Source organism: Physeter macrocephalus, chromosome 21, assembly GCF_002837175.3.
Source record: "Physeter macrocephalus isolate SW-GA chromosome 21, ASM283717v5, whole genome shotgun sequence".
NCBI lineage: Eukaryota > Metazoa > Chordata > Mammalia > Artiodactyla > Physeteridae > Physeter > Physeter macrocephalus.
In genome coordinates this window covers 96,051,361-96,066,248 of record NC_041234.1, presented here as the reverse complement: position 1 = coordinate 96,066,248, position 14,888 = coordinate 96,051,361, and the positions used below count along the sequence as shown (strand labels likewise).

Below are 14,888 nucleotides of genomic sequence, written 5' to 3'. Positions count from 1 at the left end.
CGTGCTCCGCAACGGGAGGGGCCGCGGCAGTGAGAGGCCCGCGTACCGGGGGGAAAAAAAAAAAAAAAAAAAAAAAAAAAAAAAAAAAAAGACTCCACCTTCTACTTAACATAACTCTTAACACCAATTTAGGCACAGTAAGAGACACTCAATAAATGCTACACTGGTTCATTACAACCCCTTGAGGAATTCTTGCGACCATTTGTCATTTGACCTTGCTGCCACCTTGGCACTATTGATATTTTGGTCTGGATAATTCTTTGGGGGTGGGGTGCTATCCTGTGCACTGTAGGATGTTTAGCAGCATTCCTGCCCTCTACCCACTACGAAAAATGTCTCTAGACATTGCCAAATGTCTCCCGCAGGGGCAAAATCACCCTCCCTCCGCATGGAGGACCACTGTTAAAATCATAAGAGGTAAAATTTATTGAGCATGTTACCGTGTTCAGCTTGGTGCGAAAGACATTACCTGCATTCTTTTGTTTCACTTCTACAGCAAACCTGCCCTGGCTTTAATTGTTGTCTCAGGGGGCTCCAGGAGACGAACCTCAAAGTCACAGTTGTAGATCTACATCACAGTCTGTCTCTTCCCCAGGGAACATTTAGAAGAGCCTTCTCAAAGACCGAGCTCAGCCTCCACCGTGAATTTATGGGACACATCAGCTACTCCTTGATGGTGTAACGATCACCCATTCATTGAAAACTAGATATTCAGCTTAGTGCGTGAGGGTTAATTCCTCAAGGAGCTTGATGAAAAGCAACGGAAGGTCAGGGCAAAAGCAACCCTGCCAGCTGTCACCTCCTTTTTTCAGAGATGTGAATACCATTACAAACAGCTACTGCATGGTAGGGGGGCTGGAGATCTATTTCTTTCACTCATACAGTGGCATTTTAGCTCACGAAGCAGAATTACTAGCTAGCCCACTGAAGTGTCATTCCTAGCCTAAATCCTGACCAGCTGCCTTGCAAACAATGCAATCAGTCACAAGAGGGACAGGGCAAAAGAGGGCGGATAAACCAATGCAAATTTGTCCTTCTACGGAGGAGGGGACTATCAAAGCAACATCTCTGAATATGAAGGACAACCCAAGAGAAAAAATTTGACACTTTAGCTTAGTGTGTCTCTGGAGAGGGATGTATCTCTGGCTGTAAAGTCAATTCAACCTCAAATTCACTGCCACCAGGGAGTTAACGATACATTAAAATTAGTCATGTCATTTGATGGAGAAATATTCTACTTATGAAAAATACCTTTATAGGACAACTGCCTTTCCGAGTCTGAGCTAGAAATATTACAGTAAACAGGATCTAATCACAGCAAAGCCTTTTTTCAGCTTTGCATGACAGCTGTAAAATATGATAGTATTTATTAATAGTCGCTTCAGTCTAATCTGCGGCATTGGAGAGATACAATGGAATATGTTGAGAGGACAATTTCCACAGTAACTAATATTCAGCTTTTGAAAGGGTAGTTTAATGTCTAGTGATTTTTTTCCCCAACTGATGGTCCAACCCCAGGAACAAGCTACTAAGCTAATAACCTTTGTGGAGAGGAAGTGTTTAAATGATAATTTATTTCAAGAGCTGACAACAAGTTTCTCAGCAGTTTCTCTTTTTATGCCCCAAAGCAGTCAAGGATGTGCAAATCGAAGCATTAAAAAATATGACAGCTTTAGTATTTTCATTTTCAATGAAATTCTCATTATAGACAGATGTACAGTCTTTTATTCATAATCCGGTCCAAATAGTCATTCATTATTATTGTCCTGCAGGCTCTCGAGATGCTCTCATAGTTGAAGCATCATCACAATAGATTAGACAGGCTGCAGAAACTACCAGATGTCTCAGGTACTGTCAACCCTGATCACTGCTGCGGAAACAGGGGAATTTAGTATCTGTCTCTCACCAGAGAATGTACTCTCTGGGTCTTCCTGATTCATTCAGATGTAAAAAGTAGCTTGCATTTCAATAAAAATTCTTTTGGCTTCGTTTTTCCCAAAAGGCAACTAGACATGACTAGAATAGTAGCCATCTGTTACCTTCACAATCCTTTCATCAGTTCTTAAAGTGGAGGAGAAAAAAAAATCCGTGATAATCCGTCTTTTTTTTTTTTTTTTTTTAACCATTACTTGCTACTTTCTTTAAACTTCCTGCCGAGTAGCCATGGTAGAACCTATCATCAGTCTCTCCTTGCTCTCTTCTTCTCCAACCAAAAACAGTCCCGTAGTGATGACGACCTGCAGGTTTAGATTTTTCTGGGCTCTGGAAGCGGCTTTGCCCCAGAGAGGAATCTACGAGGTCAGAGTCACCTCAGGGTCAGGTCCACAACACAGCATTCCACGAGTGCACACTATGGGCAAACCTACCTGTCTGGCTGCATTTACTACTTTTGCTCCCCATCTACCCCTTAACCTCGATGTTTTTTACCTGCTGCCTATCTGGATCCCTGGGACTCTGGGACCAAAGGCTCTTGTGTTCTTTTGTGAACACCAGGCTTTAAGAAAGAAATGGACACCTGGAGTGCATCCACAGGAAGGCAACTAGGACGGGGAGGGTCTAGGTAACAGGTCCTTTGAAGAATGGCTGAAGGGAAGACTAAGGGAAGAGCTAATCGCAGTTTCAATGTTAAAAGCGTGGGAGGCAATATGGCGGCCCAGTGAACAGCACACACAGACTGTGGAGTGTGGCGGGCCTTGGTTGAACTCCTGGCTTTCATTGCTTTGGCACACTAAGCTCTGTGGCCCCTAGGAGCCATCATTGAATCTTTTTGTGCCTTGGTTTCCTTCTGTTGTAAAGATACGGGGATGCCGTGAGGATTAAATGTGGTAATTCATAAACTCAGGGTCTAGTACATAATAGATGCTTAAAAATGGCAGCTGCTCTTATCAAACTATAAGATAATAAAATGACAATAATAGGGGTTTGTTGGTTTGTACCGCTGACTGGTACTGTGTCTGTGTGTGTGTAGAAAGGGAGAGAGAGGGTGAAGCATGGAGGAAGGGAGAGAGACAGGCAGAGAGAGAGATGCAGAGAGCGAATCCGTGCCTTATTTGGGAAAGTAGAACTGGATGGAAGGGATGAAGCCAGGTTATGTAAGTAGGTGGTAAACGACAGCATGCAGGAAGGTACGAGGGACTGAAGCTCTGCTTGCCTCTCAGTAGAGTTTCAATCCAGCCAATCTGAAAACATTCCCGGTCCTCTGAGGAAAGGCCCTTTCTCCTTGTCTTGGAGAATCTCTTTACCTCTTAAGCCCTTCAGGATATTTTAACATTTTCCCACCTTCCTGGCTCTCTGGCAACACTTTAATCGTTTCACAAGGTGCCTGCTCTAATGAATGCAAGTTTCGTTGGTGGATGGGGCAACAGTTGGGTTCAGCAACAGGATTGTCAGCTCCTCAGAGGCAGGACCCGAATTCTGCGTGAACACTGCCAGTGGCCTAGCACAAGCCAGCACTAGGAAACGCCCAACAATTGCTTGTTGACTGACTTGTTGACTGACAACAAGTGACTACTTGTTGTCACTGCCCGCGTTCCTGACACAGCCTTCTAGAGCAAACAGAAAGGTGTGTTAGAAGGCAGGTGACTTCCCGAGAGTTACCTGGGAACTGAGTAGGAAGCAGCAGGGGTTTATTGAACACTGACAAGAAGGTGGGACCAGTTGCCTCAAAGGGCACTTGGAGCTATTATCTCATTATCTAAGCTGAGAGCCACAGGCTGCGCCAGATTCTTTCATCTCTGTGGGGTGTGCCCATTGAAGCCAAGGAGAGTTGTCAGGTGCACGAGAGAGTCTGGCTGCAGTTCTCAAGCACGCTGCTGTTCCGGGGGAAATGTTAGCGCCACAGAGAGCTAGGTCACTTGCACCCAAAAGATAGGTCTAATAGCAAGGTGGAAGAGTTTTTATGGAGGTGTAGAGGCACGTTAGGACAGAGCTGTCAAGCCAGGGAGGGCAGGCATAGACAAGTAAAAAAAAAAAAAGGGGGTCGATAAAGAGAAGAGGGTACAAAGGGGGCAGATATCACACTTAGTAAGCCTCATGACTTTTGCAAGAGCTGACTTTTGATGTATACAGCAGCAAGAGCATAAATTTCAGCTTTGTATTAACAAACTAGGGTGGTGATTTTAGTTAACTAAGCAAAGTGATGACCTGCAAACACAAAATCAGACCTTACTCAGCAGACAGAAATCAAAGCGTAACTAACAAAGCCTTGAAATCCACTCACTGTTTCATAATTTCAGAGATAAAATTACCCTGATTGTGCTGTAAATCTTTTAAATGACCTCAAATGTTTAACCCATTTCTCAGCTCCTCACTCATCCCTGCCCTTACGCAGTGGAGTCACATCATTTGTATATTTAGCTTATTTGAATGTAATTATAGGTGCGCCCTTCTGTCTCTCTCCGTCTTTCATTTCTCTCTTATGTAATCTAAAAATTGCGAAAATTACACTTTGCAGTTGTAATTTCTCCCCATAATGTTTATTACTGAAGCAAGAGATGATCATTGTAGAAAAAGAGAAAATACAGAATAGATACATTATTGAATATTTTAAAGAACAATACCACATAGTTTGAATTATAAATTGGGTTTTCTCTTTCCTGTCTTCCTCCCTTCCGCCCACTCTCTTTCTTTCTTCCTTCCTTCCTCCGTCCCTCCCTGTCTCTCTCTTTCTCTCTCTCTTTCTTTCTTCCTTCCTTCCCTCCCCTCCCCTCCCCTCCCTCCCTCCTTTCCTTCCTTCCTTCCTTCCTTCCTTCCTTCCCTCTAATCCTCCCTCCCTCCCTTCTTGGTTTTTCTGTCTCTTTCTTTCAGTCCAACATTTTAAAAAAAAGACGTGGGCTTATTCTGGATGAATCACTAATGGAATTGGGAAAACACTAAGTATGGACTCAGGCCTGTGCTAGAAACCAGAGGAAGCACAAAGTCTAAACCTAGGGGCTAAGCAATTGTTGACTATCATAATGGAGAGAAGCACCTGGGAAGGTAAATAGCAGACCCAGTGAAATAACAACAGAACGCAGGTAAGTGCCAAGTGAATGATATGGACAAAAGGGTCCTGTGGGCATTCAGAGGTGGGCAAAATCTTTGCTCCTTAAGACTGGTTCACCTCCTGCCCTCAATCACCTCAGTAAATAGCGTCGCCACCTTACCCAGTCTCTCAAGCCAAAAGCTTAGTAGTCACCCACGAATCCTTTCTTTCCCTCACGTGCCACAGTCAATCTGTCACCAAGTTCTGTTGATTCTGTGTCCAAAATACACTTCAACTGTCTACTTTTCTCCATCTCCAGTCTAGTCTAAGCTACCATCATGTCTCACCTGGATGACCACAGTTGCCTTTTTTTTTTTATTTTTTTATTTTTTTTTTGCAGTACGCGGGCCTCTCACTGTTGTGGCCTCTCCTGTTGCGGAGCACAGGCTCCGGACGCGCAGGCTCAGCGGCCGTGGCTCACGGGCCCGGCCGCCCCGCGGCATGTGGGATCTTCCCGGACCGGGGCACGAACCCGTGTCCCCTGCATCGGCAGGTGGACTCTCAACCACTGCGCCACCAGGGAAGCCCCACAATGGCCTTTTAATTCATTTCCTTTCCTTCACTCTTGCACCACACTCCATTCTCAACAGAAACTTAAATGAGATCATGTGACTCCCCTGCTCAGAATCCTCCAATGACTTCACATTGCAGTTAGAATAAAATTCATATTCCTTATCTTGGCTCCTGTCTGTACTCCATGGCTATGATCTGGCTTCTGTTTACCTTTATAGTCTCATCTTAGGCCACTCTCAACCTCCTCACTACCCTTTAGCCACACTTGTCTTCTTTCAGTTCCTCAAACATACCAAGCTCTTCCCTGCCGCAGGGCCTTTGCACTCGCTATTTCCGCTGCTTGAAAACTCGTTCTCTCTATTCTTCACATAGCTGTCTCCTTCTACTTCTTTAGTTCTCAGCTTAAATGCCCCTTCTCAATGAGGCTGTCACTGAGAATCCTTTTAAAATTAGGTCCTATCCATTAGTATCTGTCTCTTCGTTTCTTTCATAGCACCTTACCTAACTATATAATTATTTTATTTGTTGGCTTACTTATTTTTTTTCTATCTCCATTATTAGAATGTAAGCTTTATAACAGCAGGAGACATGTCTATCTTGTTCATCATTTTAACCCTGCCACCTATTGAATGAATGAATGAATGAATGAATGAATCATTGTGCATTGGAGTGGTCGGGGAAAGCTACCTTGGAGAGGTAGAGTTTGAAGTGGGTTTTGAAAAATGGAAGCATAGGCAGGAAGGATTTTCATAATCAAGATGGAAAGAATTCCAGGTAGTAGAAGTGCAGTTGCTGAGGCAAGTATGGTTCTGGCACATTTGGGCAACAGTGGAAAATGGGAGCTGCCTGCAGCGGAAAGTTCTCATTAGTAACATAAAGACAACAGGTTCGTTGGTTGGTTGAGGCATAATTGTGTTGAGTCTTAAGAAATAGACTGCTTTTATTGTTCAATGTGGGCAATAGAAACCATTGAAGCTTTTGGAACAGGGTCATAATATGCAGTGTTTTAAGAAGGCTTTCCAAGGAGGAAATTAGTATAAAACTTTATGGAAAGTACTTCTTAAGCAGAGCAGATTAATCCCACCAGCTAAATGGCTATAGAGGAAAAAATATGAACACACACAAGTCAGAAAGGTTTCTTTTGGCTCTAAGACCATAGAATCGAACAAACTATTTAGTGAGATGATTTGAGGAAAAAAAATGCAGATTAAGAAACAGACAGAGATGGACTTTTGCTTCCTTTCCTCTAATAGAGAGCTAATGGGCAAAGGAGGGTCATGGGAGATGAGGAGAGAATACATTAACCTGTGTCTCCTGCTTTTCAATAAATGAGAGGCTACAGCATTGGCAGAACTGATATTTAGTTTTAAAAAAGTTTCAGGAGAGAAGCTGTCTAATTTACAAACTTCAGTTCTGAAAATTAGATTTTTATGCACCAGATTACACTGTATATAGTACATGGAAATAGGCTAATTCATCCTCAGTGTTAGAAAGAAATGAAATGCATTAAAATTTAGCAAATTGTGAATTAGAACATTCAGACTATTTTGGTACTCTAGTCAGGCAAAGATCTGTAGGAACACACAGCGCTCCTTCCTGATTCTGCCCTTTGTTCATGTTCTTTTCCTCTTCCCCAAAGTCCATTCCCTTCTTCTCTTCCAGTCCACAGCTTATACATCCTTTAAGGCCTGGCTCCTCTAGCCAGCCTTCAAAAACTCTATTTCTTGGAGTGCTACCCTTTCACAATTCTCATAGCAATCAGAATCTGTAGTGTAGCACTCAATGTGATACTGAGTTTGATACTTTGATATTTTGCTCTGAAAGTTGTTCATGAATTGTTTCATGAATGTCCTTTTCTGTCTGCCCCCACTAGAACAGTATTATATAAGCCTGTATCACAAGATTTGAATAAACCATTGAGGATTGATAACAGCTTGTAGATTGGTTGACTAATTAACTGATAAGATGTAAGTTAGGATTAGTAATAAGATACAAAGTGTCCTATGTCTAGTATAATATTTAAAAAATCATAGAATATTACATTAAGAAGGGACATAGCTTTGGTGAGGAGATCAAGGCCAAGGGAGATTGAATGAGTTGGTCAAGGTCAGAGAGCTAGTTAGTGGCAGAGCATGGACTAGAATTCTGCTCTCCTGCTTCAGGTTCATGAAATTTGATAATATTCTGGAGGTAAGTATCATAAGCAAAAACAGGCCTTAGCGTTTCCTGACAGGGTTTGATGATGAATCAAAATGAGAGTGAAGTGAAGAGTACTCTGGATTCCTAAAAACAAAATGGCCCTTCAAGTTAAGTTACCTATAAGAATGTCATTTCCAGGGACCCCTCAGGCAGATAGGCCTTCCATTTGCTCCTTCTTTCTCTGAGTCAGAAAGGCCTGAGTCAGAGAGAGCCATTCCCTGTGTATAACCTGGATTACAAGCAAACAAGTGATAAAGTAACGTTACCTTTTGGAATCTCATGGTGATAGGATCCCCTGGTTTTACTGAGGAAGCCCTCAAAGATAACTGGGTTTTAGAGGAGTCTGTTTAGCTGCGTTATGATGTGTATACCTAACTGTATACTATTTAAGATCACACCCCTAAGTTTTGAGACTGTTTCAATATAATTGTCCTCAATAGATTCAATATAATATGTCTTACTATTAGAAAAACTATCCACCCCCAAAGCCCGGTTTAGCCAGTCTCCATTCATTATTTCCATCAGATAATTGTTGAAGCCCTATAATCTGAACACCTAATGTGATCTGGAAGCCAGAGACATTGCCACCAGTCCCAGCTCTGTGGTTAAACTACTGTGTGAAAAAGCACTTTGCCTCTTTGGGCTTCAGTTTTCTCATCTATGAAATGAGGATAATTATAGTCTCTGGCAGGATTAATTCTCCAAAACCTTTCCAGCTTAGGCCTCTCTCTGTTTTAGACTAAGCTGCTTTTAATTTGTGTATGTAAACCAGATAAATTATTTTGGGGAGGGGGAAGGGTTCTTTTTCAACAACAGTGGTTCAGCCAGGAGGATAATGCAAAACCCCTTGTCAAAGTTGAGGGTGGGAGGACATGTATAATTTGAAAAACTAGATTCTAAAATTGCTATTGTTTTGATTCTTGTTTGGCCTCACTCTTCAATTCATTTTGAATATTAATTACAGTTAAAAAAAAGAACATGAGATTTATTGGAAGAGAAGGGGACAAACATGAGTTGAGGAAGGTTGAACACCACTGTCACATGAATATTCAAAGAGGAGAGCAGATGCCTCTTCTTACCTCTTTCTGTGTCATAAAGGTACACAAACTTCTCCCACTTGTAGTGACCCAGAAGACTCAGAATAGCGCCCTTCAAGGCTGGGCGCATCTGGATGACAAACTGCACATCTGCATCAGTGGGGAAGCTGGGTGTGACAAAGGATGTGTGCAGAGCTCCACAGAAGGAGGTCAGAGTGTTCATTGACATCTGGTCATAGAATCCAAAGATGGCATACACCCCTCTCGAGAACTGGGAGCAGACTGCAATGAGAAAAAGAGAAAGAAATGTCAATAGCCCCATGGTCCCTTGCTGCAGCTTGTAGGGTTGGAAATGCAGTGTACAGTTAGGCTCTAAAGGACAAAAAGAAAACCAATGATCTCTGAAATCTCTAGAAGCCCTTGCAAGTCCGGTTGCCCAGCAGGAAAAGAATAAGAAAGGGAAGAATTTATTTGAAACATTTGCATATTCTCTATGTCTACCATGAGCAGGAAACTAAGAAAAACGTGGGAAGGAAAGGGGTGAAAGTTGTCTAACTCTCCTTCAGCAACCCTTCCAGCCCACCCCCCAAATCACCCAAGTTCTCCTGTACTTCCACCATAGCTGCTTCTTAGTATACCCAGGCCCCACCAAGGTAGAACTGTCTTGTGTCTCACCCCTTCAGTGCTTTTTCTACGAGGTGACAATAGTGACGGATGATTTAGTCAGATGAACTGCTAATGTGTCTTCTGGGAAATGTTACTCCTCTTAGGTTACATAACGCTTTAGCTATAGTTATGTCATGATTACCACCCTTTATGTAGGCTATTAATGAAGAGAATTTCAGATTCTGAGAAGGCCATTGGGAAGACTGGCTTTTCAGTGCCCACGGGGTAGGTGGGCCTATTATGCCCATGTGTAATTCGCAAAGTTCTATCTTGATCCTTTTGCACTGATCTTCTCGATCTGTTAGCCCTCACGTAGAATGTTCATGTCCCCTTCATGATCGTGGTCAGTTTTCCTTCATCTCAGAGTGGGCCACACCACTACCTCTTCCCTCTTCTGGCCCAGATGAGCTTACAAAATGTGAACCAATCTCAATATTAGCTTAAGTAGAACAAAATTAGCAAAGCGAATCAGCTACAACGACACCGTGTGGTGCATTCCCAAACCAAGTGGAAATGATCTTTAGATTATTTGCGCTACTCTGCTCCCTTCCATTCATGCAAAGCAGGCAGAACAAGCAGCTGATAATTTGGTGTGATTTAAGGGGTCCCGCATGGTCACCCTTATCTGCTAGGAAGCCAGTGTTAGGCTTACTTTTTCAGGTTTAGGGTTTTGAAAAAAAAAAAGCCTATCTTGGGAGGGGGATTAAATAGAATCTTTTTTAGCCACTAGCATGCCTGATTAGATGCCAGCCCACCCCCCAAATCACCCAAGTGCTCCTGGGTGGGAAAGTGGGTGGGTCAGTTTTGATGGGAATGGGTGGGTCAGAGAAGAGAATGTAAAGGGTCTGCTCCCTTTTATCAGCCAAACTCATTACTCATTGGCTTGAGGTAGCATTTCAAAGGCGATTCTCAATCACTCAAGCACCTCCTTAGGGGAAGACAGTTGCTTCCAACTTGAGGAATTCTAAGTGACCTCCAAACACATGCACAAAAAAAGCCTTTATATTAAAAGGAAAAAAGCAATTAGAGAATGAATCTGGGGCATTTCATGACATGGGGCCAAAAGAAGTATTCAAAAACAAAAAGGAAGGGGCTAGATGCCACTTTGCATTGGTCCTCACCAAAGGAGACACGGAGTCCCATTCCCAAATTAATCCTGTAAATGTAGAATTTTACAGTACTAGGTTAAATCTTGGCCGGTGCACATAATGTTCTGTATAAAATTGACCATAATAATGATAACAGCTCTTGAGTGCTTAGTAGGTACCAGACCCTGTGCTAAGTACTATGCAAATATCATCTCTTTTAATATTCCCAACAACCTCATGAGGTATTGCTATCATTTCTATTTAATAGATAAGAATTCTGAGACAAAAAAAAAGTTCTGTCTCTTGAGTGGAGGAGCCAGGATTTGAACCTGGCTGTCTGTCCAATTCCCAAACTCACACTCCCTGGGACCCAAAACCAACAGTGACATTGGAGAGTACTTATTGGCTCAAATGAGATAGGGTTTCCAGATTTGGCAAATAAAAATATATTGAATATATATTTACATAAATAGAAAAGATATAAATAGAATGTCCAACTAAATTTGAATTTCAGATAAATAAAAAGTTATTATTTAGTATAAGTATGCCTCAAATTCATACATATACTAAAAAGTTATTTGTTGTTTATTTGAAATTAAAATTTAACTGAAGATCCTGAATTTTATCTGGCAACCCTAGACAGAACCTAATCTTATTAATGGTCATGGGGTTGGAAGACTGGAACAAGTAATCGTGGCCTTTCGCCCAAAATGATTCAGGAGGTAGCCAGTAATTCTTAGATCTATACAAACTAGCGTGCAAGGCCCAAGATAAAGATGAGGATCAACGCATCCTATATAAAAATAGCCTGTGGGGAAATGCAACATATTTTTCAACAAAGAAATTCCAACCTGACTAAATTATGGACAATAATTGAGGGAGAAGTAAACTCGGAGAGAGGCAAGCCTATAGCTATGATCCACTTAGAGTTTCAAAAAGCCCTTGATGTATTGGAAAGAAACAGAAAATTAAAGTATATTATAGATTCTGGTTAACTTTAAAAAAAAAAAAACAACCTCGCATTGCTCTTGTAATCATTGTTTCTGAACTTCAGGGGTGCAGAATTCATCATTACTAGTTTATATATGGACATTTCTTATTTATTTGTTTATTTATTTAAAATACAGTGAACACTCATAGAACCATCACCCAACCCAAGAACTATAACATTACTAATAATTTAGTTTTACCTATGTCTTCTTTTTTTTTAAACATATTCTCCCCAAATTTAGTTTTAGATTCAATGCAGTTCCAATCAAAATCAAGCAGGCTTTAGAAGAAAATACAGGAGGATATCTTCATGATCTCGGGTTATTCTTTTTTTTTTTTTTGCGGTACGCGGGCCTCCCCCTGCTGTGGCCTCTCCCGCTGCGGAGCACAGGCTCCGGCCGCGCAGGCTCGGCGGCCACGGCTCACGGGCCCAGCCGCTCCGCGGCACGCGGGGTCCTCCCGGACCGGGGCGCGAACCCGCGTCCCCCGCATCGGCAGGCGGACTCTCAACCACTGCGCCACCCGGGAAGCCCCCTCGGGTTATTCTTAAACAGGATACAAAAATGATTAACCATAAGAAAAACTGATAAGTGACTCTAAAGTTGATATGAAAAGGCATGTGTTATTAGTGCAAGGACAGACAGACAGACAAATAGAATACAATAAACAATCCAGCAAGAAATTCACACTTATATGGTCACCTGATTTATGTTACCTATGTCTTCTTCCTCTGTTCTGTCTCCTTGTTTTGATCTCTCTCTCCCTCTGAGGTAACTACTATCCTGAAATTTTTATTTATCATTACCTTGGTTTTTTAAAAAAAATATACAAACATACACACCTAAACAACTTAATGTTATTTTTGCTTGTTTTAAAACTTTATAAGAAGGGAGTCATGTTGTATATGTGAAACCCAGACTCCAGGTAGGAGCACCCAGTGAAATCTTTAAGCCTATTTATTGTGGCAAACAGAATGAGACTAAGGAAGAACTTATAAAAATGCGTGAGTGCGCAGGTGTGAGGGAGCCCAATGAAAATAAAAAAATTCCAATCTGAGCTTACAGCTTCGGTCACAGCTCAGGCAGGGGACTTAGAAGGATTATAGATCAGCAGCACCCCTCAAGGAACACTCGGCTACTGTGGTCTAACAGGCAGACACACAGCGGTGGACGTCAACAAAAAGCGTGTTAGGAGAAAATCAGTAAGTGTTCTATTCCTTTCGAATAAAACACAGGTGCAGCTGTCCTGCAGGTACTATTGTGCATAGTTACACTTTCTCCGTCTCAACGTAGGCAAGTAACATAAGTAGAAGGCCCGATGGGGAAGACAACTGCCACATGAAGACAGGGGTAGTAGCGTCTGAGGGAAGCTGGGGCAAAAGGGACCTGTGAATGGCCTCTCACAGCAGATCCCTGGGCCTCTTCCTGGCTGCAGAAAGTAGGGCTGAATGGAACACTGACTGACCCAAAGGACAGTGTCTATGTTTTTAAGTTCTTAGAACGTTTGAGCTAGAAGGAATTTAAATACTATTTCATTCAGTGGATTTTCAAGCGTAGTTTTTAGGGTAGAATCCTTCCTCCAAATGAAATTTTATGTGGAGAAGTCCAATATATAAGAGATAAAGTGGAGCTCTTATGATTCAACACAAAGTTCCACTGACGCCTCACTAACCTAAAGAAACTGACACAAGAAGAGGAAGTGTCTTACACAAGGTCACACAATGAATTATGAACCAGTCTCCCAGAAATGCTTTATCAGCATCTCTACACCATCCCTACTCCAGAGCTATCTAGGGCAGCATGGGTCGGGATTTGCCTGGCATGAAAGTGACTTACCCTCAATGCCTAGCTCTCAGCATAGACGGAGCCACCAGGGGTTTCCCATGACTCATCTGCCAGCTGCTGCTCTCAGTTCCCTCCAGCCTCAAATTGGGAGATTGGGATTGACATATATACACTAATATGTATAAAACGGATAACTAATAAGAACCTGCTGTATAAAAAAATAAATAAAATAAAATTCAAAAGCCAAAAAAAATATCAATGAGAACAGGTGGCAGATTGTTGGGTGATCTTTGGGGACTCGTGATTCTTTGGGGCGACGTGTGTTATCTTTATCTGAATCCTTAATGAACCACACCCATTTCTTTATCTCAGGAGACTAGCCCCTGGTAAAACGATGATGGAAGAAATAGTTGTCTTGGCAATCCTATTAAGCCGTGAAGTGTAAAGGAAGGGGCAGGTGGACTTCTGAGACAGGCGGACTTCGCTTCTAGTCATGGCTCTGCCAGTCTTAAGCTGCATGACTTAACCTCTCTGAGCCTCAGTATAAAATAGAGATTACGAAGGCAGGTTCTAGAGTTAGACCACGCAGGTTGAAATCCTGAATCCATCACTTATTAGGCAAGTTACTTAATATCTCTGTGTCTCTGACTCAGTTTCTTCATCTGTAAAATTGGGATAATAGTGCCTGTCTCAGCATGGGTCATGAAAGCTAAAATGAGTTCATTCATGGGAAGCATCTATCTATAACAGTGCCTGGCACTTCATGCTAGCTGTTTATTCATGCAACAAATAGTTATTGAGCATCTACCATGTGCTGACACTGTTCTAGGTAGTGGGAGATACAGGAGAGAAAAAGGATCCTGTCCTCCAGGAACCTGTGTACTAGTGAGGGGAAAAGACAATAATAAATGAGATAAGTAAAATGTAAAGTATGTCTTCGTTATAAATGTGGCTTTTGGTTATTGTCATGGAGTGAGGAGTAAATGAAACGATACATGGAAAATACATGGTGCCTAACATATAACTTGGCAACTAAATAGTTCTTTCTCTGTTTCTTTCCGCTTGCCAGCTCTTTTTACTTTGCCCTCTCTTGACCCCATCAGTTTACCCTCCCCATGGCAACCATTGCCCTTGACTTCACACTGAGTACCCAGGTATCACAGCTTTTCTTCTCTTTCACCTTCCCTAGACATTTCTTCAGTGCTCTTTCTTATTCTCACTCCTGGGTCACTTCTGGGTAGTAATGGGTTAAGAAAGAACCCCTGCTAATTTGACTTTGTCCTCTCACTCTACCCCTCCCTATATAATGCCTTTGTGCTGGTAACATGCTGTCTCCACTCGGGGCCTCTGTGCCTTCCCAGCATGAAATATCACGGTTGTCTGCTTCCTAAGAGTGCCTGTCTCCGTCTCTTCTTACTAGCAAAACACCAAATTCTTCTAGTTGAAGATGTCATTTCTGACCACATTCTGGATTCCTGGGGATTCTAGTGTACCTCCCCGGCTATGTTGCCTTCAGTGGTGAGTGACAAGCAAGCCTGGAGCCAGCTGTCACACGTTTTTTTTTTTTTTTTTTTTTTTTTCGGTACAC

General features: G+C 42.2%; 1 protein-coding gene across 2 annotated transcripts in view; it reads right to left on the bottom strand.

Annotated features, from left to right (window-relative positions):
* Positions 1–14,888, bottom strand: part of GRIA3 (glutamate ionotropic receptor AMPA type subunit 3) — a 290,818-nt gene that overhangs the window by 198,588 nt on the left and 77,342 nt on the right. For both annotated transcript variants that reach the window (XM_024128093.3, XM_024128094.3), the window contains exon 3: positions 8,815–9,054. In XM_024128093.3, coding sequence (XP_023983861.1) covers positions 8,815–9,054 — 240 coding nt within the window. The remainder of the gene's footprint in view (positions 1–8,814; positions 9,055–14,888) is intronic.